This window comes from Chlamydotis macqueenii, chromosome 3 (assembly GCF_036417535.1).
Source record: "Chlamydotis macqueenii isolate bChlMac1 chromosome 3, bChlMac1.mat, whole genome shotgun sequence".
Taxonomy (NCBI): domain Eukaryota; kingdom Metazoa; phylum Chordata; class Aves; order Otidiformes; family Otididae; genus Chlamydotis; species Chlamydotis macqueenii.
Genome location: NC_141558.1, coordinates 111,728,293 through 111,756,185, shown reverse-complemented (window position 1 = coordinate 111,756,185; position 27,893 = coordinate 111,728,293). Strand labels below are relative to the sequence as shown.

General features: G+C 40.1%; 2 protein-coding genes across 9 annotated transcripts in view; one reads left to right on the top strand and one right to left on the bottom strand.

The window, feature by feature from the left end:
- Positions 1 to 2,752: 2,752 nt before the first annotated feature.
- Positions 2,753 to 9,650, top strand: DYNLT1 (dynein light chain Tctex-type 1). 2 transcript variants are annotated; one of them, XM_086744239.1, is made up of 6 exons: positions 2,753 to 2,986; positions 3,092 to 3,253; positions 6,122 to 6,163; positions 8,511 to 8,634; positions 8,854 to 8,931; positions 9,227 to 9,650. In XM_086744239.1, the coding sequence occupies exons 2-6, from the start codon at positions 3,227 to 3,229 to the stop codon at positions 9,295 to 9,297; spliced, it is 342 nt and encodes a 113-aa protein (XP_086600365.1). In that variant the 5' UTR covers positions 2,753 to 2,986; positions 3,092 to 3,226; the 3' UTR covers positions 9,298 to 9,650. The 2 variants fall into 2 exon arrangements, with proteins under 2 accessions (XP_086600365.1, XP_086600364.1); XM_086744238.1 differs by having other exon boundaries at positions 2,753 to 3,253.
- A 2,267-nt stretch (positions 9,651 to 11,917) lies between these two features.
- TMEM181 (transmembrane protein 181) overlaps positions 11,918 to 27,893 on the bottom strand; it is a 35,539-nt gene continuing 19,563 nt past the window's right edge. For 5 of the 7 annotated variants that reach the window (XM_086743584.1, XM_086743591.1, XM_086743587.1 and 2 more), the window contains 14 exons: positions 27,617 to 27,735; positions 26,373 to 26,492; positions 24,338 to 24,418; positions 23,271 to 23,370; positions 22,378 to 22,508; positions 21,655 to 21,746; positions 20,827 to 20,884; positions 20,060 to 20,162; positions 19,922 to 19,973; positions 19,169 to 19,251; positions 18,527 to 18,616; positions 16,822 to 16,888; positions 16,590 to 16,616; positions 11,918 to 15,875 (listed from right to left, as the gene is read on the bottom strand). In XM_086743584.1, coding sequence (XP_086599710.1) covers positions 15,797 to 15,875; positions 16,590 to 16,616; positions 16,822 to 16,888; positions 18,527 to 18,616; positions 19,169 to 19,251; positions 19,922 to 19,973; positions 20,060 to 20,162; positions 20,827 to 20,884; positions 21,655 to 21,746; positions 22,378 to 22,508; positions 23,271 to 23,370; positions 24,338 to 24,418; positions 26,373 to 26,492; positions 27,617 to 27,735 — 1,202 coding nt within the window. In that variant the 3' untranslated portion in view covers positions 11,918 to 15,796. The remainder of the gene's footprint in view (positions 15,876 to 16,589; positions 16,617 to 16,821; positions 16,889 to 18,526; positions 18,617 to 19,168; positions 19,252 to 19,921; positions 19,974 to 20,059; positions 20,163 to 20,826; positions 20,885 to 21,654; positions 21,747 to 22,377; positions 22,509 to 23,270; positions 23,371 to 24,337; positions 24,419 to 26,372; positions 26,493 to 27,616; positions 27,736 to 27,893) is intronic. The other 2 variants (XM_086743585.1, XM_086743590.1) reach the window with 1 other exon arrangement.

Below are 27,893 nucleotides of genomic sequence, written 5' to 3'. Positions count from 1 at the left end.
ATCCTGCTGTGCAATGTCATACAGAAGATATTTAAGAAGATGTCTTTACCTTTTCAGCAGCCATCAAAGAAAGATGCATGGAAGTAAACTGCTTTTAAGAGATGAGTAGCACTCTTATTTATTTATCTTTCCTTAAAGAAAGCTGGTGGCTGTTCTCCTCCTGTCTTCCTTCCTCTGGGCACTCATATTAGACTGACGTATGTACAGAGCAGCACTCCCAAAACAGCTAAAAGCTAGTGCACTCAAAGAAGAACTCTAGTGCTACAACAGCTTTGGACAAGTCTCTGGTTTTGTTACCAGGAACAGCAACTAGCAATCAAAGAGAAGTTACTAATTTTTCTAACCTTTAAAAGAGACTCAGCAGAAGAAACTACAAAAGCTGACTGATATCATCAAAATATGCTCAGTCTTCAAGTCACACACAGGAAGAGAACTGGCTTTGAGTTCTACATCATTTGTTTTTCTGATACTATAGATGTGAAAATACTGCTAACCTCAATGTCCCCAAGACTCACACAGAAACTCCGCTTGTATCACAGTTATTTCCTGGAAACAAAATAGTTTTCTACTCAAGACTGAATGACAAAGCAATTTGTAGAGATAAAAGTTGACAATAATTCATTTTTAATGCATCTGCAAAAGGAAGAAAATTATTTTACCTCACAACTGGAAATCTTATCTCAGATAATGATTAAAAGTTAAAATATCATTCAGATTGGATATCCCAATTCAGTCTATTACAGAACCAAGTGTGAATAATGAAGTTAAAAATTGCATCCAAATTATTTCCAAATCTGGAAAAGAAGGGAGGCTATTCTTGCAGGTCAATCTCCTTCCTTGTTCCTGGCTCTACCAAATAAACAGTACGTACTATACAGAACCCTTTTTTAGTGTTTTAAGAATTATTATTTTTAGTTAATATTAATTGTATAACCTTGTGTTTAAACAGGTTTAAACACTTCCACCTGTGTACATCAAGTTTAATCACCTTCTTCAACTGTATCACTGAAGAAAAAGCAACTGTTAGTGGAGCACAAAGCTAAGCGCAACAAAGACCATTTGGATGATCTAGGCCTTCCCTTCAGACAAAACTTTAATCAAAAGACCAGAAATAACCTGAGGACTGTAACTACCCACAGCAACAGATTTGTAGTATCATAAAGCCAGGCTGAGGAATGTTAGCTTTACTGCCGGCTCTCTCCCTAATATTTAACCAAAGCCTTAATTATACACTTTTATCTCATTGTATTTTTCCCCTCTCACCACTGGACGTGGAAAACTCTAGTAGTATTTTATACATAACCAAGGAACAGCCTTTTATTCTTTTGTCTAAAAAGCTTGTTCAGCCTTCCCATAGGTCTCAGTTTTTTGGTCTCTGCTTTCTGCCTGGAGGGAGCAGCAAGCACAGGGCTCGGAGGAGAGGGGTCAAGGAGAAGCTCAGTAGCCAGTCACAATCATACCGTATCCCAGCAGCAAGGAAAGAGCAGGGTGCTGTCCACTGGGCCCCCCAACAGTCCCAAAATGAGATGACTGGTCAGGGTCTTCTTCAGAAGAAACAGGAGGCAGGGCCTGACATGGGACTGGAGCAGAGGGTGCAGGGGAGGAGGCCACAGCTGAGGCCAATCAGGGCAGCTGAGGCCTGTCTGTGCAATCAGGGCCCTGAGGCTGTAACTCACTCAAAACCTTCTTGAAATGCAGCATGTCAACCTAAACACAGTATTCCCTGTCAGGCCTTCCTTGCAGAGTACAGCAGACATGGTGCTTCCCACGTCCTGCAAGCTGTACATCCATTTACACATGCCAGTATGGCATCTCCCTTTTTAACAGCAGCATCGTAGGACAGGCTGAGGTAAATCATACCCAGTGCATCCCCTGCTCTCCTGTCAATGGAATGGCTACCGAGTGAGCTGGTCCTGCCCTGTCTGCAGCCTCAGTAAAGGCCCTTGTGCTTGTTCCCAGCAAGTTATTTTCTCCTTCTTTTAGACCATTTCTCCAGTTCTTCCAGGCCACTCTGAACCCAAAGAGCATCTTCCACTGCCTAAGGCAGCTCTCAGAGGCTGGCATCGTCAGTAATTTGGGCAACCTGTAAACACCGCACCCATGCACGCAACATCCATGAACTGTGAAAAGTGTGCCCTTTAATTTATCATCCCGATTCTGATTCTGGCTCCTAAAAAGAACGGGATCGGCTTAGGACTGTAAGAATTCAGACATTCTTCATGTCTTTCACGTTTTTGTTTCAGTTCCTGGGCATATATGACATACTAAGGCCTTTTCTTCAGGCTCTGTTTCCACAAAAAAGAGGCAGACCCTTCCTCCCAGGGAAGGACCTCTAGGATCTCCCTCTCCGCGGGCAAGCCCACTGAACACAAACGGCGAGCTATTTGTATGAAAAACACAACGGTGACGAGCAGCCTTCTCTCTCAGACCCTGGTTTTGGGGCGCTTGACAACGCGACGACTGTCGCTATGGCAACGGCGCCATCTTGCAGGGCGCTGGGGAGGCCGAACCCCCGAACCCCCGAACCCCCGAACGCAGCGGCGGCGGCGTTCCCCGTTGCTAAGCGCCCGAGACGCGGAGAGCGCACTGCGCAGGCGTAGAGAGAGCAGCGAGGATGGCCGGGAGGGAGCACGCAGGCGCACTGCCAGCCGCTCGGGCCAGGAAGCGCCGGGCTGTGCGGGACCCAAGCGGAGAGGGGCGCGAGGCGCGCAGGCGCAGAGCGGCTTCGGTGGTCAGGGTTTCGCCGCCCGCCGCCGGCACTGCGCAGGCGCCTCAGGTGCCGCAGCCGGAGGCCGGGGACGGGAGCCGGAGGCGCAGGCGCAGAGCGGCTTCAGTGGTCGGGGCTCCGCCGCCCGCCGCCAGCACTGCGCAAGCGCCTCAGGTGCCGCAGCCGGAGGCCGGGGACGGGAGCCGGAGGCGCAGGCGCAGAGTGGTTTCGGTGGTCAGGGTTTCGCAGCCCGCCGCCAGCACTGCGCAAGCGCCTCAGGTGCCGCAGCCGGAGGCGGGGGAAGGCAGCCAGAGGCGCAGGCGCAGAGTGGTTTCGGTGGTCGGGGCTCCGCCGCCCGCCGCCAGCACTGCGCAAGCGCCTGAGGTGCCGCAGCCCGAGGCGGGGGAAGGCAGCCAGAGGCGCAGGCGCACCAGGAGCAGCGGCCGGCGCGCGGGGCGCGGCGGTGCGGAGAGGCGGTGCGGGTGTGTCGGTTGCGGCCTGAGTGCCTCCAGCAGGGAGATGGACGAGTTCCAGTCAGGGGATGAGGTAACGGATCGGGGCCGGGGCCGGGGCCGGGAGGAGGGCGGGCGGGTGGCTTCAGGGCTGTTTCGGTTTCGGGGCTGTCTCGGCTTCTCTTTTCGGGAGGCTGCGGGCCGGCGGAGAGTCTCAAGCGATACCGTCCGTCCTGGACCCCGCCCTTCGGTTTCTCCTGGTCGAGGCTGGGGCCGTTGGGACCCCCCCCCGCCTCTCTTCGCCCGACCCCCTGCCGCCCTCCCTCGGGGTTGGCGGCGTCTCCCAGCCGCGCGTCCTAGGCAACGGCGGGAGACAGGCCCGGCCTTTGTTCCTGCCGCCCGGCCGGGCCGGAGCCCTGTGCTGGGAGCAGGAGATTTGCTGCTCTGGTTTAGATCGGTGGAAGACCCCAATAAACTGGTTTTGTGGGGGAAGAGGAGTTCGAGCAGATAGCCTGCACGTTACAGCCACGGTAACGGGACCTCTATCCCATCATACCCCCGTTAGGAAGATACAAAGTCGGATGAATGAAGGGTCTTTCCCTTTTGTCATGATGAATGACAGCTTAGCAAGTGGTGCCTGTGCAGAGGGACGGTTTTCCTGAGCTGTGACAGTTTGCTGCATTGTGACTCAGTTGGACAATAGCAAGGAGGTGTGAGGGGTGAAGGTGTGTCAGGCTTGTGCTGTTCTAAAAGTCCTGTCCTGGTTGCTGGGCCTGGCCTGTGTTATATAATTACAGATTTTTTTTTTAAATGGATTATTAAATGTACTTGAACATCATTTTTTTTATAGCTGTTTTCAAAAATGTCTTCAGAATTACTCAAAAATAATCCTGCTTTGCAGTTTGCATTTGTTGCCTTGAAACACCCCTTGTAAGCAAGGTATTGGAAACGTCAGGTCTGCTTTCTGTGTGCCAGAGGGGGAGTGCAGAGAAATGACCAAGCTTCCGAATGTTTTTCCCTTTATTTTTTAATACAAAAAGTGTTTGTATTATCTTATAAAAGGATGGAATAGTGTTGTATTATTTAGCAACTTGCTTAGAGCACACAAATCACAAAGCTGGATCTCAGGCCTTTTTATTCTGTTTTGTCATGTACCTAAACCCGTACATACTCTCATCCTAAAAAAAGAGAGAGGGTCGAGAAGCAAAAGCAACTCTAGAACTGAGTTCTCAGATATATGTATGGCTCTTTCCCACTTGTTTCTGTACAAATTAGATACCTAAATACCTTTGAGAACTTGGGTTGGATTTAATTCAGTTTACTTTGGTAAGCCATGTTTGCATTCATTCAGAGGCATTTCTGTGAAGAAAAATCTGTGTGTGGTTTGTCATCTTGCCTGACAGCTTAAGTCTGCCAGCATGTCTGGCATGTGTGTTCTTCACTTATGCTCAATGGGAAAGGATATGTCTTATTTGGTTAAATACAGTGGTGCATCTTAAATGTAAGCACCTGTAAAACTCAGTACCATGAAAACAAATGAGGCGTATTAAAATTGAATAAAAGTCAAGAAGCTGAAAACAAAGGCCAGTTTGCCACAGCACGTAAAAGCTTCTAAAAATGTTGAAGTCTGTGAGCAAGTTGGTGCCTCGGAATAGTTACAGAAAAGGCGTTGCCTGCGTGTCTCCCGTGGCATACTGTTTCTTCTGTCACAGGGAACACTCAGCTGCTCACATCTTTCTTGAATGTCACATGTCATTTAAGCTGGCTAGATTGTTCACCTTCTGACCAAACCTTTCTTAATGCAGTCTTGAAATTCTCCTGAGCTGCGTCCTGCCTGCACACCCAAATTACGCTGTTATTCATGTTTGACAGCTGGAGAAGCTAACAGACCTCCCAGTGAAAACTCAGTCAGCATATGCTTGGTTAGGTTAATTTTAAATCATAGAATCACAGAATGGTTTGAGTTGGAAGGGACCTTCAAAGGTCATCTAGTCCAACCCCTCTGCAGGGAGCCGGGACATCTCCAACCAGATCAGGTTCCTTATTCAGTCTTCTGAAATTAATTAGTTTGTTATGTGCATTTCTTTTGTCTGATTCTTTTCTTCTGGTTTGTGAGGTGAGACTGTGAGATACCCATAGTAAAAATGCGGTGTCTGGCTCGCTACCGCACTGTGCGAGATCCCCCGTTAGTGCTCCCCAGCTGTTGGAGTGGTTCCTAGGGGTGGTCGGCTGCCCTGGCAGTGGTGGTGGCTTGTTTTTACCACCTTACACGGAGGCAGTAATAGCTGAGGGACTGAAATAGGAAAATGTATGAACTATACAATAAATGGGTGATAGTTTTAAGATGAGTAAAATGTTGGAGCCTTCTCCATCCCCATTCCACATACTTAATCTCAGGCTCCCCCCAGAACCTGGGAGAAGGCTGAAGGTGGTGGGAAGTCCAGTGAGCTAGATTTCCCCTTTGGTTTCCAACGGGCAATTTTCTTCTTATCCCCAGTTGAAATTGTCATGACAGCTTTTCCTTGAGCTGTGAGTCGATGTTTTGTCCGCATCAGTGCCCTGGAGATGTCGCTTTCATTTAACTGTAAGCTGTGTCTGCACACTGAGGTTACCTCTGCAACCCCACTGCAAATTGTGGACACTAACGCTTACCGTAAAATGAGAATATATATTTACAGAACTGCTATGTGTATTCTTTTAAAATACTTTCCAGTTAAAATTTGAAAACTTTGACTCATAAGGCCAGCTACTATTAGTTCATCTGTTACTTTTCATTACTTTGATAAGAATGTTGGCTTGACTGGGTTCAGGGAGCCAGAGTACGTATGAGCAAATAAAGGAAGAGTGGCTGTCTTCTGATTTGTGAGCGTAAATTAAGCTTCTAGTGCGTGTTCTTAACAAGGTTTGAACCCTATAAACAGAAGAATGCGTCCACTCATTTAAAATTCTGCTTTTTTTGTAGACTTCCTTTGTCATTGATGAAGTCAGTGGCATCATTAAAGAGGTAAGCTAACATTTTGATTTCGTTGCTGTGAAGGTATAGTACGTTGTATGCTGTGTCCTAAAAAGCATTCAAGAAAATCTGATAGCTAATATGTAATAGATCTCTGGATAGGTTGCTGTGAAAGTATAGATAATTTTTGTTTTAACCAATGTGCACACTTGAAGGAGAAATGATACCTGGCCTTAGTTGTGATATGTATTACAAACTCAAAGGATAATTAAAATTTCATGTGCTCCTACCTGGTTGCAGTGTATCCCTTTTAGAATTTCTAGGGGGATGTTGTATGTCAAACCCTGTAGAAAGAGATTTTATGTTTCAGTAATATATGGGTTTTTTTATAGGCTATGTGCATTTGCATGTTACTGTGCTCTTTTGAGATGCTTTGCCTCCAAAATGAGCTATTGTTCGTTTGAAATGACTGAACCATTCTTGTTGCTAAGAAACATGAATTCCCTGTCTAGAAAATTTCCAGAGGGATTTATTTTTTGTGTCCAGAATTCCTCTTGTAGAGTAGACTAGTGCAATCTTTTTCTTGTTCCAAAGCAACTGCTTTGGTCAGACTCCGTAAATTGAATACACATGCTTTAATACAAGCTCTTGTCTCTCCTGAATCTGAAATTACTTTTGTGGTTGTTTTTTAAACAATTTCTGTGAGGAAAAAATGTGTCAGTGAAAAACGTGCAGCTTTAATATACTTTTATTTGTATCTTAAAGGGGAAACTATCCTCATAAGTAACATAGATTATATGGCTGAAGGCGTCTGCTCTGTTAATAACCAGCAGCCTCATGGGTCTTTTGCTTTCGATTTGAGGTTGGTTTTTTTTTTTTTTTTTCCCCGAAATGATTCTGCTGAAGAATCTTTAAGTTCATTTCCATAGAAGAATATGTGTGAATGAACCATTCTGTGCATTTTTTTAGTCTCTTCAGGACTGTTTAAATGCAAGACACTTTTCATAACTCTGTCTTCAGGACATTGGAATAGGAATCACAAACAAAGAATCAAAATACCACAAAATGATGAGAGAGTGGGATCTATGATAATTCCCTCTATGTCTGGCTCGAGCTCTGACCTGCAGGTTTTTTAAGGATTGAAAACACTTCCAGCAATCAGTATTTAGGACTTTTTCAGTGGGTATGGGGGCTCATTTTGAGTGCTCTGTGTTGGAATGGGTTAATAGGGGCCTTGTGGATTGACAAGATTCTCCTAGGGAAACTGGCTGCCTGTGGACTGGGTAGGTATACCCTTCTTTGGATAAAGAATTGGCTAGGGGGCCGTGCCCAGCGGGTGGTGGTTAATGGAGTCAAGTCCAGCTGGCAGCCTGTTACAAGTGGTGTCCCCCAGGGGTCGGTACCTGGGCCCATCTTGTTCAATATCTTTATTGATGACCTAGACGAGGGGATTGAGTGTACTCTCAGTAACTTTGCAGATGACACCAAGTTGGGTGGCGGTGTTGATCTGCCTGAGGGTAGGGAGGCCCTTCAGAGGGATCTGGATAGGCTGGATCACTGGGCTGAGCTGAATGGCATGAGGTTCAACAAGGCCAAGTGTCGGGTCCTGCACTTTGGCCACAATAACCCCATGCAGCGCTATAGGCTCGGAGCTGAGTGGCTGGAGGACTGTGAAGAGGAAAGGGACCTGGGGGTGTTGGTTGATGCTCAGCTGAACATGAGCCGACAGTGTGCCCAGGTGGCCAAGAGGGCCAACAGCATCCTGGCCTGCATTAGAAATAGTGTGGCCAGCAGGAGCAGGGAGGTAATCATCCCCCTGTATTCGGCACTGGTGAGGCCGCACCTTGAGTATTGTGTTCAGTTTTGGGCCCCTCACTACAAGAAAGACATTGAAGCCCTGGAACATGTCCAGAGAAGGGCAACAAAGCTGGTGAGGGGTCTGGAGCACAAGTCTTATGAGGAGCGGCTGAGAGAGTTGGGATTGTTTAGTCTGCAGAAGAGGAGGCTCAGGGGAGACCTCATTGCACTCTATAGCTTCCTGAAGGCAGGTTGTGATAAACAGGGGTTTGGCCTCTTCTTCCAGGCAACAAGCAGGACCCAAGGAAATGGCCACAAGTTGTACCAGAGGAGGTTTAGATTGGACTTGAGGAAAAACTTTTTCTCCCAAAGAGTGGTCAGGCACTGGAACGGCCTGCCCAGGGAGGTGGTGGAGTCTCCGTCCCTGGCAGTGTTCAAGAGGCGGCTTGATGAGAAGCTACAGGATATGGTTTAGTAGCTGTGGCAGCAATGGTAGTGGGAAGACGGTTGGACTAGATGATCTTATAGGTCCCATCCAACCATGTGATTCTATGATTCTATGACAACAGTGCAGCTTATTTTACCTGTTTGTTGCCAACAGGCCATAGAAAGCGCGATAGGTGGCAATGCCTACCACCACTGCAAAGTGAACCAGTGGACAACTTGTGTGGTGGAGCAAACACTCAGCCAGCTCATGAAGCTGGGGAAGCCTTTCAAGTATATTGGTGAGCTCCGCTTTCTGTTTTCTGGTAAAGCTGGTGCAGTCAAGTGCACTGATGGGTTGGGGGTGGGGGAAGATCTCGGCAAGAACCACGTCTGTAAACTACTCATAAGCATGTATATATGCCTATGTGTGTTTGTATGTACTATGCTCAGCAAAAATGTAGCTAAATGTTAGTTAATGTTAGTGATAAATTAATAAAAGCTTCTCTGCTGACTAACAGTGACCTGTGTGATTATGCAAAAGAATGGTGCTGGACTACATACAGCAAGCTCTTGCTTCTGGGACAACAACTGTGATGGTAAGGAACACAACTGTTGGATTTTTCAGCTTGCAACTTTAACGCTAGTACCTTTAAGACTAGGCACCAGCTTTTCTTTTTTCCTGAGTGCTGTAGTTTTGGAGTTGTAGCATACAGGCTGGTAGGTTTTCCATCTGGCTGTTATGCTAAGGCATATATGAAATGCTTAGCTGTTGTGAAAGCTGTGTTCTTAAGATTCTTAATGTAAAGAATAACAAACATGCATATAAGGGCATGCATTTAATCACTGTAACTTTCTTCTGTCTCTGAAACTTTTTTTTTTTTGTGTTTGTAGGAACCTGCACTGTGAGATGGGAGAATAAGACAATGTACTGTGTTGTCAGTGCCTTTGGACTTGCAATATAATTGCCTTGGAATAATTCATCCTTCTGTTTTCTACTCCAGCACTTGATTCCATCTCTATTCAGGCTGTGAATACACTGAACAACTTCTGTTTTTAATGTACTTTTTAAGTAACTTTTTTCAAAGAAAAAGTAGAAATGTGAAAATATGCTGTTACATGGTTTATGTTTGTAGTTAGTATCGTACCGGTGTTGCCATACTGTCTTAACACTTCAAGAACTTCTCTTCAAGGTGCTAATACTGAGATCTGCTGCAATGTAGACACTTTCTCTAGATTTCTTTTGTAAGACTGACTAAATGAGACTGACTTTCACACTTTGTACTCTTGGTTCGCATTAAATTATTGAAATTCATAACCATTGGTTTGACTCATTTAAAATTAACAGCTCATTTTATTTATTTTATTTTATTTTTTTTTTTACAAGTTCCAGTTCTTTTAATTGTCTTCAAGGTAGTTGAGGTACATACCAGAATACACAGCACTTCCATAGTTTTGCCATAGTCGCTACAAACTTGCCAGAAAATGAGATGATGTTTATCGGAAAGTAAATTGGCTGCATTTTTGGGACTTGTGTGATCTGATTGTATGGTATTTAGGGCAAGGAGATAACAGAAATAACTATCTTCATTCAACAAAGGCAGATAAGAAGTTTTTCACATTCTAGGTGTGCTCAGCAAGCTATACACAAGTAACCATTCACTGCTGCAGCCAATTACATGTGTTAAGTAAGTCTTGAACTTACCTGCTGCCTTCTACATTGATTTTGCTGAAAGAGTGATCAGTTCTCACAGTTGGTGAAACATGATCCTTTCTGTAAGGGGGAGAAAAAACCACCTCAAGCGATGTGACTAAATAACCTCTGAGTAGTTCCTCCTGCCTTCTAGAGTAAAGTTGCAGAGGAATAACAAGTAAAACAAGTTTTCAGCATAGGTTTGGATAAGGTGCTTTTTTTTGTCACCTAATTAAAGAAATGGGAGCATGCGATGAATTTCAGGCTGCCTTTGGGAACTGCTGTGCTGCTTCTGTAAGCAGTAGCTCACTGCTAGTGAAGCTGAAGGAATTTCAAAGCAAGTACAGGAGAGTATTCCCAGGCTAGAGTCAGTCAGAGTGACCGGCCTTTGCTTATATTTAGGAAGCCCTGGCAAGTATTTTCAGAATCTGGCTGTTTAGAAAGAGATGACTGCTGATACAACAGTATATTTCCACAATCTGGAAAGATGCGATACTCAAAAATCAAATCACAGGAGAGGATGCGTTTCTCGTAGTGCTAGGTGCACAGGGGTGCTCGCTGTGATAACTTAGCGTATCCAAACAGATTTTTTTTTTTGGGGGTGTTGGTGCTCCACCCCAGGTTGAGAAGGCTTTTCTGCAAAATACTATAGACATTGCATAGTAGAGTCTTGATGTTGTACAGGTACTGATTTGTAAAGCTGAATTGTCTTCAAACATCTTAATTTTTAATCATCCTTTTCAAAGACTGCTGGCTTGCTCAGCTCCATGCCAAAGTAAAGCATTGGGGTGATGAGCTTGCAGAGGCCTTGCTCTAGGTAATTGACTGTGTTTAAAAAAAAAAAAAAAAATTAGCACAAACTGTGGGCTGGTGTAGTGAGGAAGGTAATAATAAAATCAGTCTCTGTTTCCTGTCTCTAGTTTGCTGCCCTGGGTCTTCATGTGACTACAGCTGCAGAAATCAGTAGCATGTCAGCCCCAGTTTGGAGGGGAGGAGCAGGAAAGGGGTAGTCAAGGGTGGGGGGAGGGTGTCATAATTTACTGCAAATGCCACGAATCAGTCTGGCCTGTCTTCCACCCTTAACTGTTTTAACTGAAACCTAAAGGAAGCAGCTTCAGAGTTAACTGCTTGTGGTCAATGAGTACTGCCATCTCTGATAGTAAAGCAGGAGTAAGCTGAGTACCCATTTGCGCAGAGGTATTTACAGCCATTTTATTTGGCACTCAATGAAATTTCAGTCTCTCCTCAAGATTATACAAGGAATGTCATCACCCCAAACGGAGGGTGACATGCTGGTCACTTCTGCAGTCTACCAGCTATGAGCAGACTCTTGGAAAATACAGAGCTACATGAAAGAGATGAATGACATCAGCATCTTCATAATCTCTAAACATTTAATTACTGGGTTGAAGGTGGGGCAGCCCTTCCTGGATGTGCTGAGAGGATGGATCATTGCAGGTTCAGTAGGCGAACTGACAGCCCTGCTGGCAGAGACATCTGGCAGCTGCCGAGGTGAAGCATGCAGATTTGGCAGAAAGGGAGCTGGCATTGACATTCACCAGGGGAAGTTTTACTGCCGGCATGACCACAGCAGGCTTTGCAAAGCCACCGTTAAGCCATTTGAGAATGCAATTTCCCCTTTGCATATTTCTTAGGAAAATTAGCAACCTGTCCTTCCACCTTCAAACCCAGACAGGGTAAGCAAAAAACCCCCAAAATACCAACCCAAACCATAACTCCCTGGTTAATCTGTGCTAACAGAGCCTCCTGGATCCCATCCTTATGCAACAAACCAAGTCTAAATATGCGTAAGAAAATACATATGTTAAGTTATGAAAATTGTGCACTTGGCCATTCACTAGAAGGAAAATAAAATCAAGATAGATACAATATAAAGATATAAAACTTTATTATGAACATATTTAACAATGATTACGCACATGAATTCTTCCAAGAAACTCAATATCCAACTTTTCCTTGAAGTAAAATATTAATTTTCCTTCATATTCCATATTAGCATGAAGTTTTCTGACATAAAGGGATAATTTGCTGTCATTAACACAACTTGTAGACACAGAATATTTAATACACCTCCTCATGCACACTTTCTCAAAGCAGCATTTAATTACAGCTTCTCATTAAACAGAGCATTTATCTTACACATTTTTTATACCATTTTGGTACACAATTTTTCCATATTTTCATTTTACATATTTACAAATGTCTAAAAAAAGTTTTACAGTAATGCAAAGGTTATTACTGGCATAAGCAAAATGAAATGGGGGGAAAAAATTAGGTTACTATGGATACAAAGTTGTCGTTTGGCTCAGAGAAAGACAACGGATCAAAGTCTTTCCTAGCTGGAACCAGCCTCCCATTTTCCCCGGTGTTAGTACCACAGGCCTGTTGCAGTAGCTGTTCCTTACTGGTGTGAAGCCTTATGCTTCCTGTTCTTTGCCAGTCCTGGGAAAGTTTCCGACCAATTCCAACACCAACGGTATTTTTAAAGTAAACACTATAGAAAGTGGTTGCTGTGAATGGCTCACACTCAGTGATTATTGATTTCTTAAAAGTTCCTCTTGATCATTGTGTACATGGAAGTCTTGCAATTATTTGATAGGCGGCATCTCCTTCAGAGCAGGAACACTGCTGTGGGGCCTTTTTGCATACTTTTCTAATTTTATACAGTTCCGCTAGTGATGGAAATACTTCATTACTTTAGCAGTAACGAAAGGCAAGCCAGGCTAGTTTCTTAATGCAGATCTCTTGTGTTTCACCCTTAGGTTACAATACATTACTCAGAGGTGAATTTATGCCACCTACTCCCAAGCTGTTTACAGTCCACGTTGTAATATTCCTCAAATACTGTCTCTGTTTTCCAGTTGTGGAAATAAGAGGAGTGAAACTGAGAGTTCTTGCTAGAAAAACCACTGCCTCATCTGCTTCACTTCTTTTGCCTTTTCACTGTATATTGAATTTGATTCAACAGTGCTTCAGCCAAGCTTACCATCACACTCAAGCACTTCCGAAATACAAATCTATTTTGCATTGCAAACGTTGCTTAGATATAATCTCTAAAAATTGACAAGGAAACTATTTTCTCACTCTTTTCGTAGTGAGATACTTATTTGAAGTACACATTTCCCATTCTCAGCTTTCCTATTTCCACTTTGAATGTAGTGATGTAGAAAAGTTAGTGCAAACAAAATGGCAAGTGAAATGGGCTGAGAACACCTTAGAAAAAAAATAATTCAAGTTACATTTAAAATATTTTCTTTAGTTAACAAAATCCCAAAGCATGACACTGTATTTCAGGGTTAACTGTAACAACCAGTTCAGACTGTGATAAGAAACCTTAGTATACTTTGCACATTGGTCAAATCAAACATTTTCTCTCTTCAGAACAATTTAGAATAGAATTAAACAAGATCAGAGCCAAAAGATCTGAATACGTAAGGATCATGTAAACATCAGTTTTTGAAGCCCTAATTCTCGTACCCACTGTTACTCCAATAGAAGCCAGAAGGCTTTGGGGTGTGCAAAGGATGCCTAGCTGGCTCCCAAGTCTGACTCTGCCAATTCAAACAGCTGTAAGCCTCAAGAGAGTCACCTGGGGAATAGTAAAAATGAGAAAAGGCTCTCCTCTTTTAGGATACAAAGATCATGTCCCGTAGTTGTTAAAAAAAAAAAAAAAAAGTCTAGAAGGAAGTGCTGAAGGTACAGCTAATTACAGTTCACGGAAAAAAAAACCCTACCACCATCGTAAAATACTTCTTTAATGTTTTCCTATATGTTCTTCTAAACTGACACAAATTAATTAAGAAATTAAAGGAAAAAGATTTTTCCCTCCTCACCAGCAGTTTCCTTGCTTTTGCCACACAGCAGTGCTTTGGCTTCTAGCAAATAAATGATCCCTGGTACAGAAAGTTTTAAATTTCAAATACCCTCAAAAAATTTCACAGCTCTACATAATTTTAGAAAGCTCACTCTCTCTCACACACAGAGTATCTTACCACACTTGTCTTTAGCAGAGCACTGATTTCATCTGAACTATTCTATGCCAGCAAGGACGCAAGCACACGAAGCAGTTCCTTTGGTCCTCTCTCTAAGCAAACTGCCATCCTGTGAAGCGTGACTTCATGATCTTGAAGAGCTACCAGGAGGTTATTGCAATGGGAATGGTCTAGAACAGTTGTTGCATGAAAGCAGAACAAATCTGCTTTTTCCCCCAATATGATTCAGCGAGTAGGACTTCATTGCACTCTTCTACTTAAACTAGTTCAACGATGAGCACAATTCCCTAGTGTAAGCCAGCACCATTTTCTGCCAAATAACATTAACAGTGCATCTGAGAGTCTTTTCTACAGCAGCAGGGCAGAGAAATTTTACAAAAGTAAATCACAATTACAAATCCACGGAAAAACAAGATACTCTCTGACAGGTCAAGTACCTGAAAACAAAAGTAGTTAGAAACAAACAGCATCTGCTTAAATAAAGAACTGAACAATGGTGTAGGGGAAAACCAACTTTCAGAGAAGGAGCAGCAGCATTGTACTAGGAATAGTTAATTCCCATATAACTCTGTTCCAGCACAGACTGGAATACAGATAATCACAAAATGTACGAGTAAAAGTTCCGATCAGAACAGGCGGCAACTGTAGTATGCCAGAGAAGTTGAACTATGCACAGGACATGCTCAAAAGCTAACTCTCATGCACCTTCAATACAGGAGCAAGCACAATTGTTCCTAGGGTGTAAATTAACTATCTATTAACACAACTTAAAGAAAAATTCTGATGTAGAAAAAGCCTCTAAAAATGAAATGTTTGGAAATCTGAAATGACAATTCTCTATGAAATTTTCATACTCTATTCTCTTTAAGTGTAACAATCTCCTCCAGCATACAAAAAACCCAGAAAGAGTAGTACTGGCTTCCTTCTGAGATTTGCTCATGCCTAAATATTTCCATTTGAAAGGCCTGTTTAGAAAAACAAAACAAAAAACCAAAACAAACTCTTCCATTGTGGTGATAAAGTATGATATGAAACATATACTATACAAATAATTTTGCACCACTGAGGCTATTTTGGCTCACTAGAACTTGACTATTTGCACATATCTTGCACTTAAAAATCTGGTAAACTCATTTAAATGAATTTTTTAAATGGTCTAAATCGTCTTAAGTCTATATCGCTTCTTCAAAGGAAGAATGGAAAGCTTGTGTTTTCTTGCATTTAAAAAAAAAAAAGGAAAAAAAGAACAGAAAAAGCCCTAAAACATTTCATTCCCTGCCTCCAGCTCAAAAGACTAAGATAGAAAATTGAAAGGGAAACGAGGCACTTCATACAGCAGTCAACAAAATACAACAGATCTAACACAAGCATAACAGATGAATGACAGTATGCTGTACGTAATTATAAAAAAAAAAACGCACCCGAACCAAAACCAAGCAGCAAGGAAGCAATTTTAAAATCAGCGTATAATCAGTGACACTTCTAAATGGAAATAGACTTAAATATTTCAGTCCGCAGACATCCTGCTATCAGGAATTTTATAAGACGTGTACAAATTTTGGTTTCTTAAGTTTTCACCACAATCTTTTCAAGTGTTCTTTTTTTCAGTTTTAACTTTGTAAACAGAAAAAGAAGCAGGATGTCCTTCCTGGGAGTCGGTGTTCAGATGATAGCAGACTGTAAGGAAGCCAAAGAAGTTGTCCATCTAGGAAAACTTCAGAATTGTTTTAATTCCAGCTGAACAAGTCTGCATCAAAATCAATCACTGTCTGACTCCTCTTTATACTTGGCTCTAATAGCTTGGCCATTCTGAAGTGGCATTTCTTCATAGTCACTCCTGTGAAACAGATACTTATTAAAAATTCCGAAGATGGTGTTCAGATAGGAATTCCAAAATAAGTCCAGAAAGTTCTAAACTACATTAAGGCATCAAATTATTATTTGGGTAAGACGGTGGTATATGTTCTCCTTCCTTTTTGGAGATAGGAACAATATATATATGACTTCTCTCCAGAGGATGATGCATAAGTAAAGTTATTCCAGTAACTACAAGCCACTCTTCACAAGAATTAATATAGGAGCAAGCTGGCACTACCACTACTCCTCTAACTAAACAAAGGCAAGCTATCTCGGACAAGGCACGTAGCTACTCTAGCACAGACTTGCTCAGGTTACTGCAGTATGAACCCCATCCTCACTGTTCCAACCCCTTCAGTGTCCTTGGTAAGAGGTGAAAACACCAAGGGCAGATAATGAGTTTGTTCAGTGTCTAGCACAGAGACACCTGACCTGGATGGGTTTTAAGTGCCATTATAATTCTCATATTACATAAACTCACACAAGTCCAGGAAGTCTTGCTAGATTTGATTACTCTTATTTCAGTAAGTGATGGACGCTTAAGAATAGCCATTGTCCTTCTCTGCAGCATTTACATACCATCTGCCTCTTTGCTAACTCCTGCAATCCTCCCCAATTTAAAAGACAGTCTTTCCCTTGCGCAGCTCTTGCTACCTTCACTCTGTGACCTACCAGCATCCTAATACCTTCTTACCTGTTTGCATCAGTGTCATGGAAATCCCTTTTAGAAACCAAAAAAAAAAAGAAAAAATAAAATAACATGCATTCTCCTTGCATTTCTATTTCAGAATAAAGCTATGTTTCTGTTCTTTAGGCAAAATACTTTCATGAACAACCTACAAAGCCTTCACTTAATGACTATGGAAAAGAACATTACAAAAATAACACACCAAAAGTAATTCTTCATAGGTATTTTATAATCTTACCCATAAATCACATCATCATCTGAATCATTTAGCATAGAAAAAGCAGGATTGTCTTTCAACTGTGATTCTGGAAAACACAAATAAGGGATAATTTAGTGCATTAAATATAGAAATGTGGCTGTATTTCTAATCCAACACTGAAGCAACAGACCCAGCTTCCAAGACAGTCACTACTACAATTGAACAAAACTACATCCAAACAGGAATTCTCTCCTTTAAGTTCTTCACCGTTCAGCCACAACATCATTGTGTTCTTAAGAGTTAAGGAGATGACATAATTATCGCATCTTATTTTTAGACAGACATTTTCCATGTTGTATAAACAGATTTCTTCCCTTGTGCTGTTTCCTAGGTCATATAATTTCAACCTGCACGTAAGAGTAATTAAGTCATATTTCATGATTCTTAATTATTCAAAAGTTCATATATATTTTTAAAGTGCAGACTTCATTAGCTACTTCGTTATTTCTAAGCTACAAATATAGTTCACTAAAGTTGTAATCCCTTGTATGCAAAGCCAATGATTAGCCAGTTATTTTACATCCCCGTAACAGATGAAGGAAGGACTTGTACATTTACAGCAAGATGAAAGGAAGCAAATACTTTCCATTGCCTATTTACGAGAATTCCCTCTACCTTGTTTTAAGGCCTTCATTTCTTGCATAATCTGTGCTGCTTAGCTACAGTTCGTAATTATATGCAAGTAAAATTAAATCCGGCAATTTGCCATAAACATCTTTTTCCTGGCAGCTTTTTACTTCCTCCCTTCTATAAACTAATACTTCTTGCAACTCAACAGCAAGTTTTTAACTTTATCCTCACACAGCCATTTGTCTTAATGGAAAAACCAGCATTTTTCTGTAACAGTTCCATTCATCTCAACTCTAAAAAAGAAAGGACCAGCTCCGCTATTCAGTGCGTCCCCCCTGCATACCTCTCAGCATGCAAGATGTGACTGGACTGGGTGCCAGATAATCTCATCTAGCCTCCCTCTCCCATGAAAGATTGGACCAGATGATCTTTCCAGGTCCCTTTCAGCCTGGGCTGTCGTATGGTTCTGTATTTTAAACTCAATGCTTAAGGCAAAGAATGCACTCATAAATATATATTTTACAGAATTTTTATCTGTTAGAGAAGGATAATGTTTTATAATCATGTGTCAGATTACATTCTCTAGGTAGGAATGCAAAAACAGAAGTGCCACCAATTCAGTTCCTTATCTCCCTTTACACGGGCTCTGTGCAGGCCTCTCCCCATAGCAAGTTCCCCCAAATTCCCCCATGCTAGAGACCAGCTTCACTCCTACTTTTCCAACAGCATGTTACCTATTTCAGAGTCCAGTTTGCCAGCACGCCAATGTATTAACCTTATTGGTAAAATAAAGTACAAATGAAGTATTGTTGCTCCTTAAAGATTTTCTGTGAGTCAGTGCAAGAGTTAGTGCACTCTATGCAAACATCATATTGACTTCAAGCTTGATCTAAGTGCATAAGAATTCAAGGCTAGCTAATCAGCTGTATACATTTTATGGGTTCCTTCCTACTGCCAGTACTAATTTGCTCAGGAGCAGTGCAGCTTCCGCTCATGTTAACTCAAAGCAAATTGAAACAGTAATGAGACAAGCGAAATACAAAGACTTTACACAGTTTCTGCTAATATGCCAGCTCTTGGCATCTAAGTTGGACAGATAATTGCGTACACTTACCATATAGTGCATTCTTTGAGGGGGAATACACGAAGGCTAATGTGTAGAGATAAAAGTTCAATAAACCATAAAATGATAAGAATTCTGCTGGTAGTAAGTGTCAAGGATATTGCTCAATATAGCTCCATTCATATTAACTTTGGAAACAAGACCCAAACCACACAGAAGCTGTTTCAATGGAAAGAATGATTACCTTTCTAAAGTCTGAAAGCATGAATGGCCACACATTTTCAGTGACTTCTAAACTATTAATTTCTCAAATATTTTGGTACGCCCCATATATACACCTATACTGATAGGTATACAGCAAACTGAATTCATGCAGCAAATATAGCCAAATTTGTCACAATAAATTGTTAAAATTAATACATGCATATCTAGGCCTTTGTTCCTTTGGAAAAGTATCAAATGCAGTTGTGATTTACGTGATGTAAACAAATTAGACTGAAACTGGCTCAGCTCATAATCTTTACAAACAGCCATTGCAAAACGCTGACATGAAACCTCAATCAAAACAAACCGTACTTCAAAAGCCCACCTAGAAGTCAAAGGTCTCAGTCATTAGGTACACCATTTTTAGGTACCTTCTGCATGAAAACAGATAAACATTCCTACTTGAGCAGTACTACAACACAAGGATATAATTCTGATAATGAGTCGACAGCTCAGCAACAAAGTTGTCCTGCAGAACTTGTGCTCCAAAGCGTAGATAGAGTATAACAATGCTGCGGAAAAAAGTCAAAGCATGGAGGTGTACTGTGTCTTTAAACTGCAAAATTGAAATGGTAGCTTGATAGAAAAGTAGATGAGAAAATAATTACATTAACATGCTGGCCATTTATTTTAAGACACATTTGCTTTCATAGTTCCAAATCAACAATGATTCTTTTCTGATTACAAGTCAGCAGCCAACTGAGTAAAGCTGGAAAAAAAAAAACAACAACCCCATGGTCTATTTCCCTCAGATTTCATCCACTACAGACAATACAAGAGTCAACTTGTATTGTAATTTGAAATAACTGATTGGAGTGTGGGAGACAGATATTAACAATAATCTAAGAAACTAATTCTAAACTTCTGCTTTGACTAAGTGAAGCTTACAAAGCTCCCAGAGGTGAATGGTGCACTGCAGACCACTCAGCAGTACAGAAAACGTCCCTGCTAAGTGAACCTCTAAATCTTGCAGTGTATTGCTGTGGTAATGGAAATAATATGAAGTTAGCTTTAAAAGCCTCAAGAAGGGTTAAAAAATTAAGAAATGCTTGCCATAACAATCATATCAAAAGATATTCCTCAGTTTCATTGACAATTTTATTATCAACAAAATGTATTCAAAGCCCTGAAAAAAAGTTTATAAAAGGTGCAGTATTGAGAATGTACTTTGAAAAGCCTTACCTAATGACAAGCACTACAAAGGTTAATGCAGTCAAGAATTTTAACCTGAGATCTGAAAAAGATTGAGAAAAGTTGTTATTAGCAAATGTTTACCCCCAAATGCCTGTTTGGGGAAGAATCAAAAGAAAAATTCCTTACCAACATAAGGCATGTTACGAAGTTCTGAGCATGCCCTCACTATCAGGAACAAAAGGTAGAGAATGTATGTGGTTGCCACCACAAGGAAGAAGATTTTCATTCCCTATAAAAAGAGTGCTAGGTTTTATTATTTAATGAGATTTGGTCTATTTCTTCTTCCCTCAGTAGAAACCATTATTTCCCAAAGCACAACATAGAATGGTCCATTTACTCAGGGAAAGTAAGCTCGTGAAGGGAAGTACAAAATGAGGATGGCTATACATCAAGGCAGGTTTTGGGGGAATATAAAGAAAGGATGTTTAACAGAAGTCATCATTTTGTTCACTGAGTTCACAGTGAGCTGAATCTCAACCATTTTCTAAAAACTCAGTTCCTGACAACACAAGGACCAATATAAATCAGATCTTCCTTTTCCACAAGAAAGTCTGACATTTACTAGGACAGAGGATGTTGTCAGGATCTGATTTAATAAGAGGCTTAAAAAATATTCTTTCAATCCCAACACTCATGAGTCTGTGACTAAACTTGTGGTGTTGAGTCTTCAGATTTGCAAGACACTTTACTCTTCTAATTGGAATGGAGCTCAATATAGCCTGTGCATGATCTAAAGCAAAATTAAAAGTACCCTAGTCAGAATAAGACCATCTGACCAGCATTTGCTATTTCCTAAACTGTGTTACAGATTTTAGTAGAAGAGCAAACCCCCACTCCTTGAATTTCCTAACTGCACCTGACAATTTAATAGCAAGAAAACATTTCTGACGTACCTGGAAATTACCTGTGTCAACCCTGTATTGATATGTAGGATCCTGTACTTCATTAACACTAGAAAAGATTCAAAATGAAAAAGTGGTACTTAACACCATTACAAAAGACAAAGTCAAAAAGCCATACTGACCAAGAAACCTACTAACAAAGAAAAGAGTTTATAACTAAAGGTTTTGGCTGTATAAATTGGTGCAATGCAATTGATCCCAATGGAGTCATGACAATTTACATTACATCATAGAATGGTTTGGGTTGGAAGGGACCTTTAAAGGCCATCTAGTCCAACTTCCCTGCAAGGAGCAGGGACATCTTCAATGAGATCATGTTGCTGCGAGCCCCATCCTCCAGCATGACCGTAAATGTTTCCAGGGATGGGGCATCCACCACCTCTCTGGGCAACCTGTTCCAATGTTTCACCACCATCATTGTAAAAAATTTCTTCCTTATGTCCAATCTAAATCTAAAGTTGAGGCAGTTTGGTCAAGCTATGTAATAGTTAACTACAGAAAAAACTGTTCCTTCAAATACTAAAAGCTAATTGGGACATAGTGCTAGGAAGAGTATTGTAGGGAGCCATAATATATTGACAAAGTAGTGATTTCTAGATATCACTCTGATTTATACAATTATGTACTACTAGATCATCCATGGGAAATTCTGTTTGCAAATCAGTCACAATTCGCAAAATAGAAAGATGTAAGAATTTGTATTCCATTCCTATATCACAATCAGAGCATTAAGAAACAGACACCACTAACTACAAACAATCTTCTCATTCTTGAACACTCTCAGCTCATTACTTTTGCACTAAATTTTTAATTACTTACGTTTGCCATATTCCCAATGTAACAGAGGCCAGCCACAATAGTCCAACAATAAAGAATTTGGGCAGATAGAAAGTTAAGCACTTCCTTTCCCCCTATTGAGAAAACAATAGTGTGGTGAAGGAGTGAACCCACATTTGAGATTTCATTCATTCTTGACAGAATAAAATAACGATCATCATTGTTTTGTTCAACATGAACTAGATTAAGAGGCTCGCCTTCTGTATTTTTAACCTTCACAGATGATTACAAAAGACATACATTTGTATAATCATTCATGTTAATAAGACGCATTAGATTTGAAGCACCCTATTTATAAGGTCTCATGTATTTTACTGACACTGAAACTATGCTCCAGAATTCATATTTATCTTAAGCAGTATTTTAAAGTGGTTTAAAAAACAATCAACGACCATATACAACAACAAGACCCTTCAAGCAAGAACAAAGCATAATGGCATCATGATTCTGAAGACTCTCTTGCAATAGTTTCATGTGGACTGTCTAGGCATCTATCTTATCTAGGCATGAGGTAGCCTCAAGACAGTCTACTTTACCACAAATAATTTCAACTCTGAAGCTTCATGTATCACTTTGTACTTTAAGAATAAAATGAATGTCTTTTAAAAATTTGGTTTCATTTGGTTTTCATTTGTTGCCTTTTGAGAGAACTGAAAAAGTAAGTAGTGCCTTCTTAGTAAGTAGCAGACAATGTTGCACCCTTACCTGTACTCTTATACCGTGGTAGACACAAAGCCAGAACAACAACAATGCACACAGAAACAGTGACTGGAATAGATCATCCAGCATTCCAGGAAACCAGCTGTTCACCAGAAAAGAAAGGGGGAAAAATGGATCTATAACAAAATAAGAAAAAATAGTTAAACAGAGGGGTAAAAGCACAATCTCTTCCATTATGAAAAGTAAAGCAGAATATATCTTTAGAGGAACAAAAACCCCTAGATTTTTCAAATTGCACCAGTAAATTAAATTGAAGTTTGCTGTATCTTAAAGTAATTTACAAAGAAAATGGTGCTTCCAGCAGCAATCCTCTGTGCAGTAGAAATAATCTGAAATGGTTGTCAACAATTCTAGAAGATTTCAGGTTTCATTACACTTTCTACTAAACCACTGTTCTTGGTGGCGACTTAAAAAACTATCACAGAATGACTGAAAGGCAAATATTGGTACTGACAGAGCGTACTAGAATTTGATGTGGTTTACCAGATTAAAGTAGCCTAAATCTTTAACTAAAGCATGAAGATCTGAAAAAAGAAGACGTAAGACTTAGCAGACAAACACAGAAATTGCAATTACATGTCGCTATATGAAAGGTTCAGTATGGTTGCAGTCACCTATTCCAATCAGAGCTTTAAACAAATAGTTGACGTTCACATGACTGAGAAGAATGAAATCCTCCTACTCATTATGCCCTTGAATTCAATACACTTAAAAAAAAATTAGTTGTTTGTTTGTTTGTTGGTTTTTTAAATTAGTTTTCTGAAGCCTTATAAACAACTGCTTGTAAGTTCAGGATGAAATTGCCTTCTCTCTCTCTTTTTTTTTTCCTCCCCCCGCCCCCCAAAGTTCCTTTCCTAAAAATTCCAGGGTACAAGTACCATTGTAAAGTAGCAGGAGGGGAAGGAGGATAGACATCCATTTCTGTTCAATACCCCAGTCCCTCATGGAGAATTTCCGCAGAGAATGTGCAAACAGACACTATAAAACAACAACAACAATTTGTAAGGAAGGAATACAGCCTTAATGGTTTTACCAGAGTAAAGAGAGAACACAGCACGTTGCAAAGGCTACTTTATGAGATCTTTGCCATTTAGAACATTGTAAAACATTGTAGCCATATCTCCTAGCTTCTACTTCTGCTTCAGGTTTGCCGGCTTGCCCCAATGCAAGTTACTTAATCTCTCAAGCAAACTGAGAAGGAAACCAGCTAGCACCTCGTAAATCAACAATGTATGAAAAAATGTTGCCTAATTACTGGTCACACACTACCAACAGCTTCCACTTAAACTCACTTTTTAAAAAAAACAGACTCCATATCACATTCACAGTTACCTGCTGAGTGACATCATCTCTGTGCGAAAAATGCTATGCAAGTGTTCAGTGCTTTAGTGTCCTTACTCTGAAAATTCTGCATTTTAGATTTTATGGCAGATTTTTTTTTTTCCAAACACTTCTTTTCCAGGGTCCAAACCAAGTTGGAGGGGAGAGATAATCTAAACTGTAGCATAATTTAGGTTGTAAGAGACCTCTGGAGGTCATCTAGCCCATTCTCACACTCAAGGCAGTGATGGCTTTAAGGTTAGATCAAGGTAATATTCAACTAAGTTTTGCTCATTTTCAGAGACAGAGTCTCCACACTTTGGTTATCCTATTCCAATATCTGAGCCTACCTGCCCTGCAAAAAAGATTTTTTTTTTCCTAGCATCCAACCACAATTTCCTTTGTTTAAGTTTCCCCATTTACCCTATTTTCTTAATGTCCCTTCAAACCACTTGTAAGAACATAAAAGCAGCAATTACATAAGTATTTTAGGAACATTTTTTACACCCACTCAGTGATATCTCATCTCTGCTACCTGGGGTTAAGTTACTAAACACAGCATTACAGAGCAGTGTTATCAGCTGCCTACACAGCGTACTCGAGGAAAACTGAAACAAAATCTTACCGTGACCATAAAAGTAAGAACTACAAAGACAAATCGGAACCATATTTCCACTTGTGAAAAAGTTGGATTGTAGGTTTTCCACTACAAGAAAAAAGAAGAAAAACAGCCCAATAAACAATGTTTTGACAGGGTACATACGACAAAAACAATTAGCATTTTCTGCAGATACGGAAAAGCTCTCTGGCTTTCAAAAGTGTAAATTTATAACCAAATTTCACCATGTCACCATGGAAAGATGAAGATAAATTCATACCCATAACACCATCCGTTGAAAAGACAACCAAAGCAGCCTAATATCCTTGCTTCTTTTTTACTCTGCCACATTGTAACATACTCAGTGTGCTGTCACATTAAAGTACTTCTCAGGACAAAAAGGATATTCTTCATAGATTTATATTGCACTTTCATTCAAAGTTTGAATGCTAATAATTAAGTAAATCCAGTATGTTGTTCTTTATTACCAAGGTCAAATGCAGAAATTGACTTTATAAGGTTTATAAGGTACAGTCATGCTTCCTGTAATTGGTTTGTTTTCTTAAAGCTTATTCTCTTGTTTCAGAAATGGAAAAAAAGAAAATCAAGTAAGGGAAGAATAAATGAGCTACTGAGAAATAAAGATCTTCTTTTTTCATAGGTTAAGGAGAAAAAGCTCCTTCTTCTCCTCTAATTAGCATAAGGGCACAAATATTAATTATAACATGTCAGTTTGCATAAACTCTGCTCTGTTGACAATTTACCTCATACCTGGCATGCTTCTCTTTCAAAGCCACTTTTGAAATGTAAGCTCCCTGGAGCAATACATGCTCTGCCCATCTGAACAAGAAGCTTTACCTTTCAATGAATTAAATTTATCAACCTCTGTTTTGTCTTCTTAAAGTGTAAACGTAGAATGAAAATCATAGGTAGAGAATCTCATTATATAAAAAGCAATCTATGATTTCAACTGAGATCACCATGAACCGTTGTAACAAGAAATAAATTGACAATTTGAGTTGCTGTGGGAAAGCAGGGCTCTGGGTTTGGGTTTTTTTTTTTGGTTTTGCACACAAGTCAGCAGCCTGCAAAGCAAGATGATAAACTGTACAACTATGTATCCTCCAACACTTTGTCCTGCTTGAAACCTGTAACTAAGCAAAGGGTTTGTGAATTTGCTGGGTTTTTTCCCTTAGACCCTATTTTAAATTATGTGCTTTATGCATTAGAATATACAAATATTAATATTCAAGAAGTTCATTTAGTATATAAAACCACTTTTGCTTTACAACAAGATTTTTGCTTGCTACCTGCTCTGACATACCAAATGTTGCATACAGGTGGAATATACCATAGTAACTTGTATTATAAATTTGGTTTAGTTCCATTTCTCCCAATGCAAATCTTTCTAAATTTATTTCTGGAACCAAACAGCACACACTGGTGATGTAACTGTTTTATAAGCAATCTTCAGCGCCATGAACTGAGCGAATTATTTCACTAGGTATTAATTTAGTGAATTATTTTATTAGCCTTCTTATTTTAGCTGAATAAACATTTTTCCCTTCCTCATAAGCACAGTAAAAAAAAAAAAAAAAATTAAAAATCTTAATTTTTCTTTCAGTTTGTTAAATCTTTCTAGACCACGCTTTTGTAAACTCTGGAAAAATTTTGCTAATTCAGGTACACCTACTGGAAAGGCTGAAAAAGGTAGCATGCTTTAGAGAATCAACAAAGCAAATCGAGAAAACTGGATGTTTTAGTGTAGCCCGCCTACTGTTAAAAAATGTCTCCCAGGAATTAGACTAAAATTACCCGTTGCAGAAAACAGCATTAGTAGTTCTGAAAGAAAAATTTTTCCTTTCAGAGTTGAAAAAGTTGGTCTTTATCAACAGCAAATGCTATAACAGTTCTGACTTTAGTAGTGACAGAAAAATTAATTATGATGCATTTTACATGTATCTTAAAAAGTGAGATAGCTTTTTAATTACAGTTAAAACAGTCTTCTACAGCATTAGTAATTAAAGAGATTTCTTTTGCTAGCATAAAACTTTATACTTACTGTGAAAGTAATATTCTGGATGGTGTATGTTAACTTATTTAGATCTTCAAAGCTAACAAATATGTTGTATTGAGTGTAGTTCAGGTAGCCAAGGTGAGCAACAATGATTTCACTGCATTTCTGTGAACATATACAGTGAAGAACAGTACATAAAAGCCTTCAATTTATTCCAGAAAATGCACTGTTAATACAGGTTGGAGAATTTATTTCTAAATGCCTACGTATTGATGTTATTTATTATATGCCTTACCAATCTTGATCAGTCAGAATAAGACTCAAACAAGACCCAGAGATGGAGAATTTCTTGAAAGATACCAGACAAAGCAGAAGAAACCGATAAAGTCAGTCAGCAGGATCAAAGGTTCAGCTGATAAACAAGGCTAGCTTTCAACTTAAGCTGACAAAACCAACTGCTTGCAGCACCAGGATAGCTCCGAATAACTCTGTCAGACAAGCTCGAGGTCATCGGCTTGTGTGATGGGGCTATCTTGTACTAACTCATTTCTGAAAGTTAACAGGAGGAAAAAGAAAACCCAAGCATATTGCTCTCTTGGCCATGTGCAATTAGATCTAATGGAACACTGTTCATTAATTTCTGCAGGATTCATATATATATATATATATATATGTATATATATAAAAATAAAACATTTTATCTACTCTATATGCTTATCATAAGAAACTTCAGCTATGCCCTTCCTAAAGGACTTGCATCTGGGGAAGCTGTTTTGGATATCTCTAAGCTTAAAAATTTCAGTGAGAATTATAGTAGAAACTCAAAATCTTAAACATTTCTTCACAGGTGGCAAGAAATTTGGTCACAGATGCCAGCTGATTTCAGCCAGACTCTCTGCTAGGTGTTGGGGGAGAACTTTTCTCTCCTCTGGAGTCCTATATCCAGTCTTCTAGTATAATATTCCTGTCTTCAGTGCTGCTACATCTGTTTAGGAGACTAAGCAGCACACACTGCTTTGCTGGCAGAGAGCTACTCTAACAGGAAAGAGGGGTCTTTAAGGGGTGATAGACACAAGTCATAGAATGAAACAGAAAAACAGAGATAGGTGGGTATCTTGCTCAACATTACTAGCTAAGTTGCAATTATAAATGAAACTATCCTCCAGAGTCTTTCCTGAGATGTGCTTAACAAGATACATTCTCATTTGCAATGTAATGTAACATGTACACAAATAGATTGAAAGAAAATGTACTGCATCAGACAGAGTTTTCTTTAAGCAGGCACATACTTGTGCACAACTGAGTAATCTCATTCGACTGTGAACTTGGTTATTAACATACGGTGTGCTTCCATCCTTCACCACTCCAAGTAATTTGACTGTCATAGAAACATTCTTTTTGAAGGATACTGTAATTAAAAGAGAGAACACTAAGATACATGCAGAAATGAAATCTCAAGTAGAGTTCCAAATAGAGTTTAAAACACATATCCAACGATTACTCAAAGTTATTCAGTTATACTTTACTGGAGTAGGGGTTCAGTATATTAATAAAAAAAACACTAAA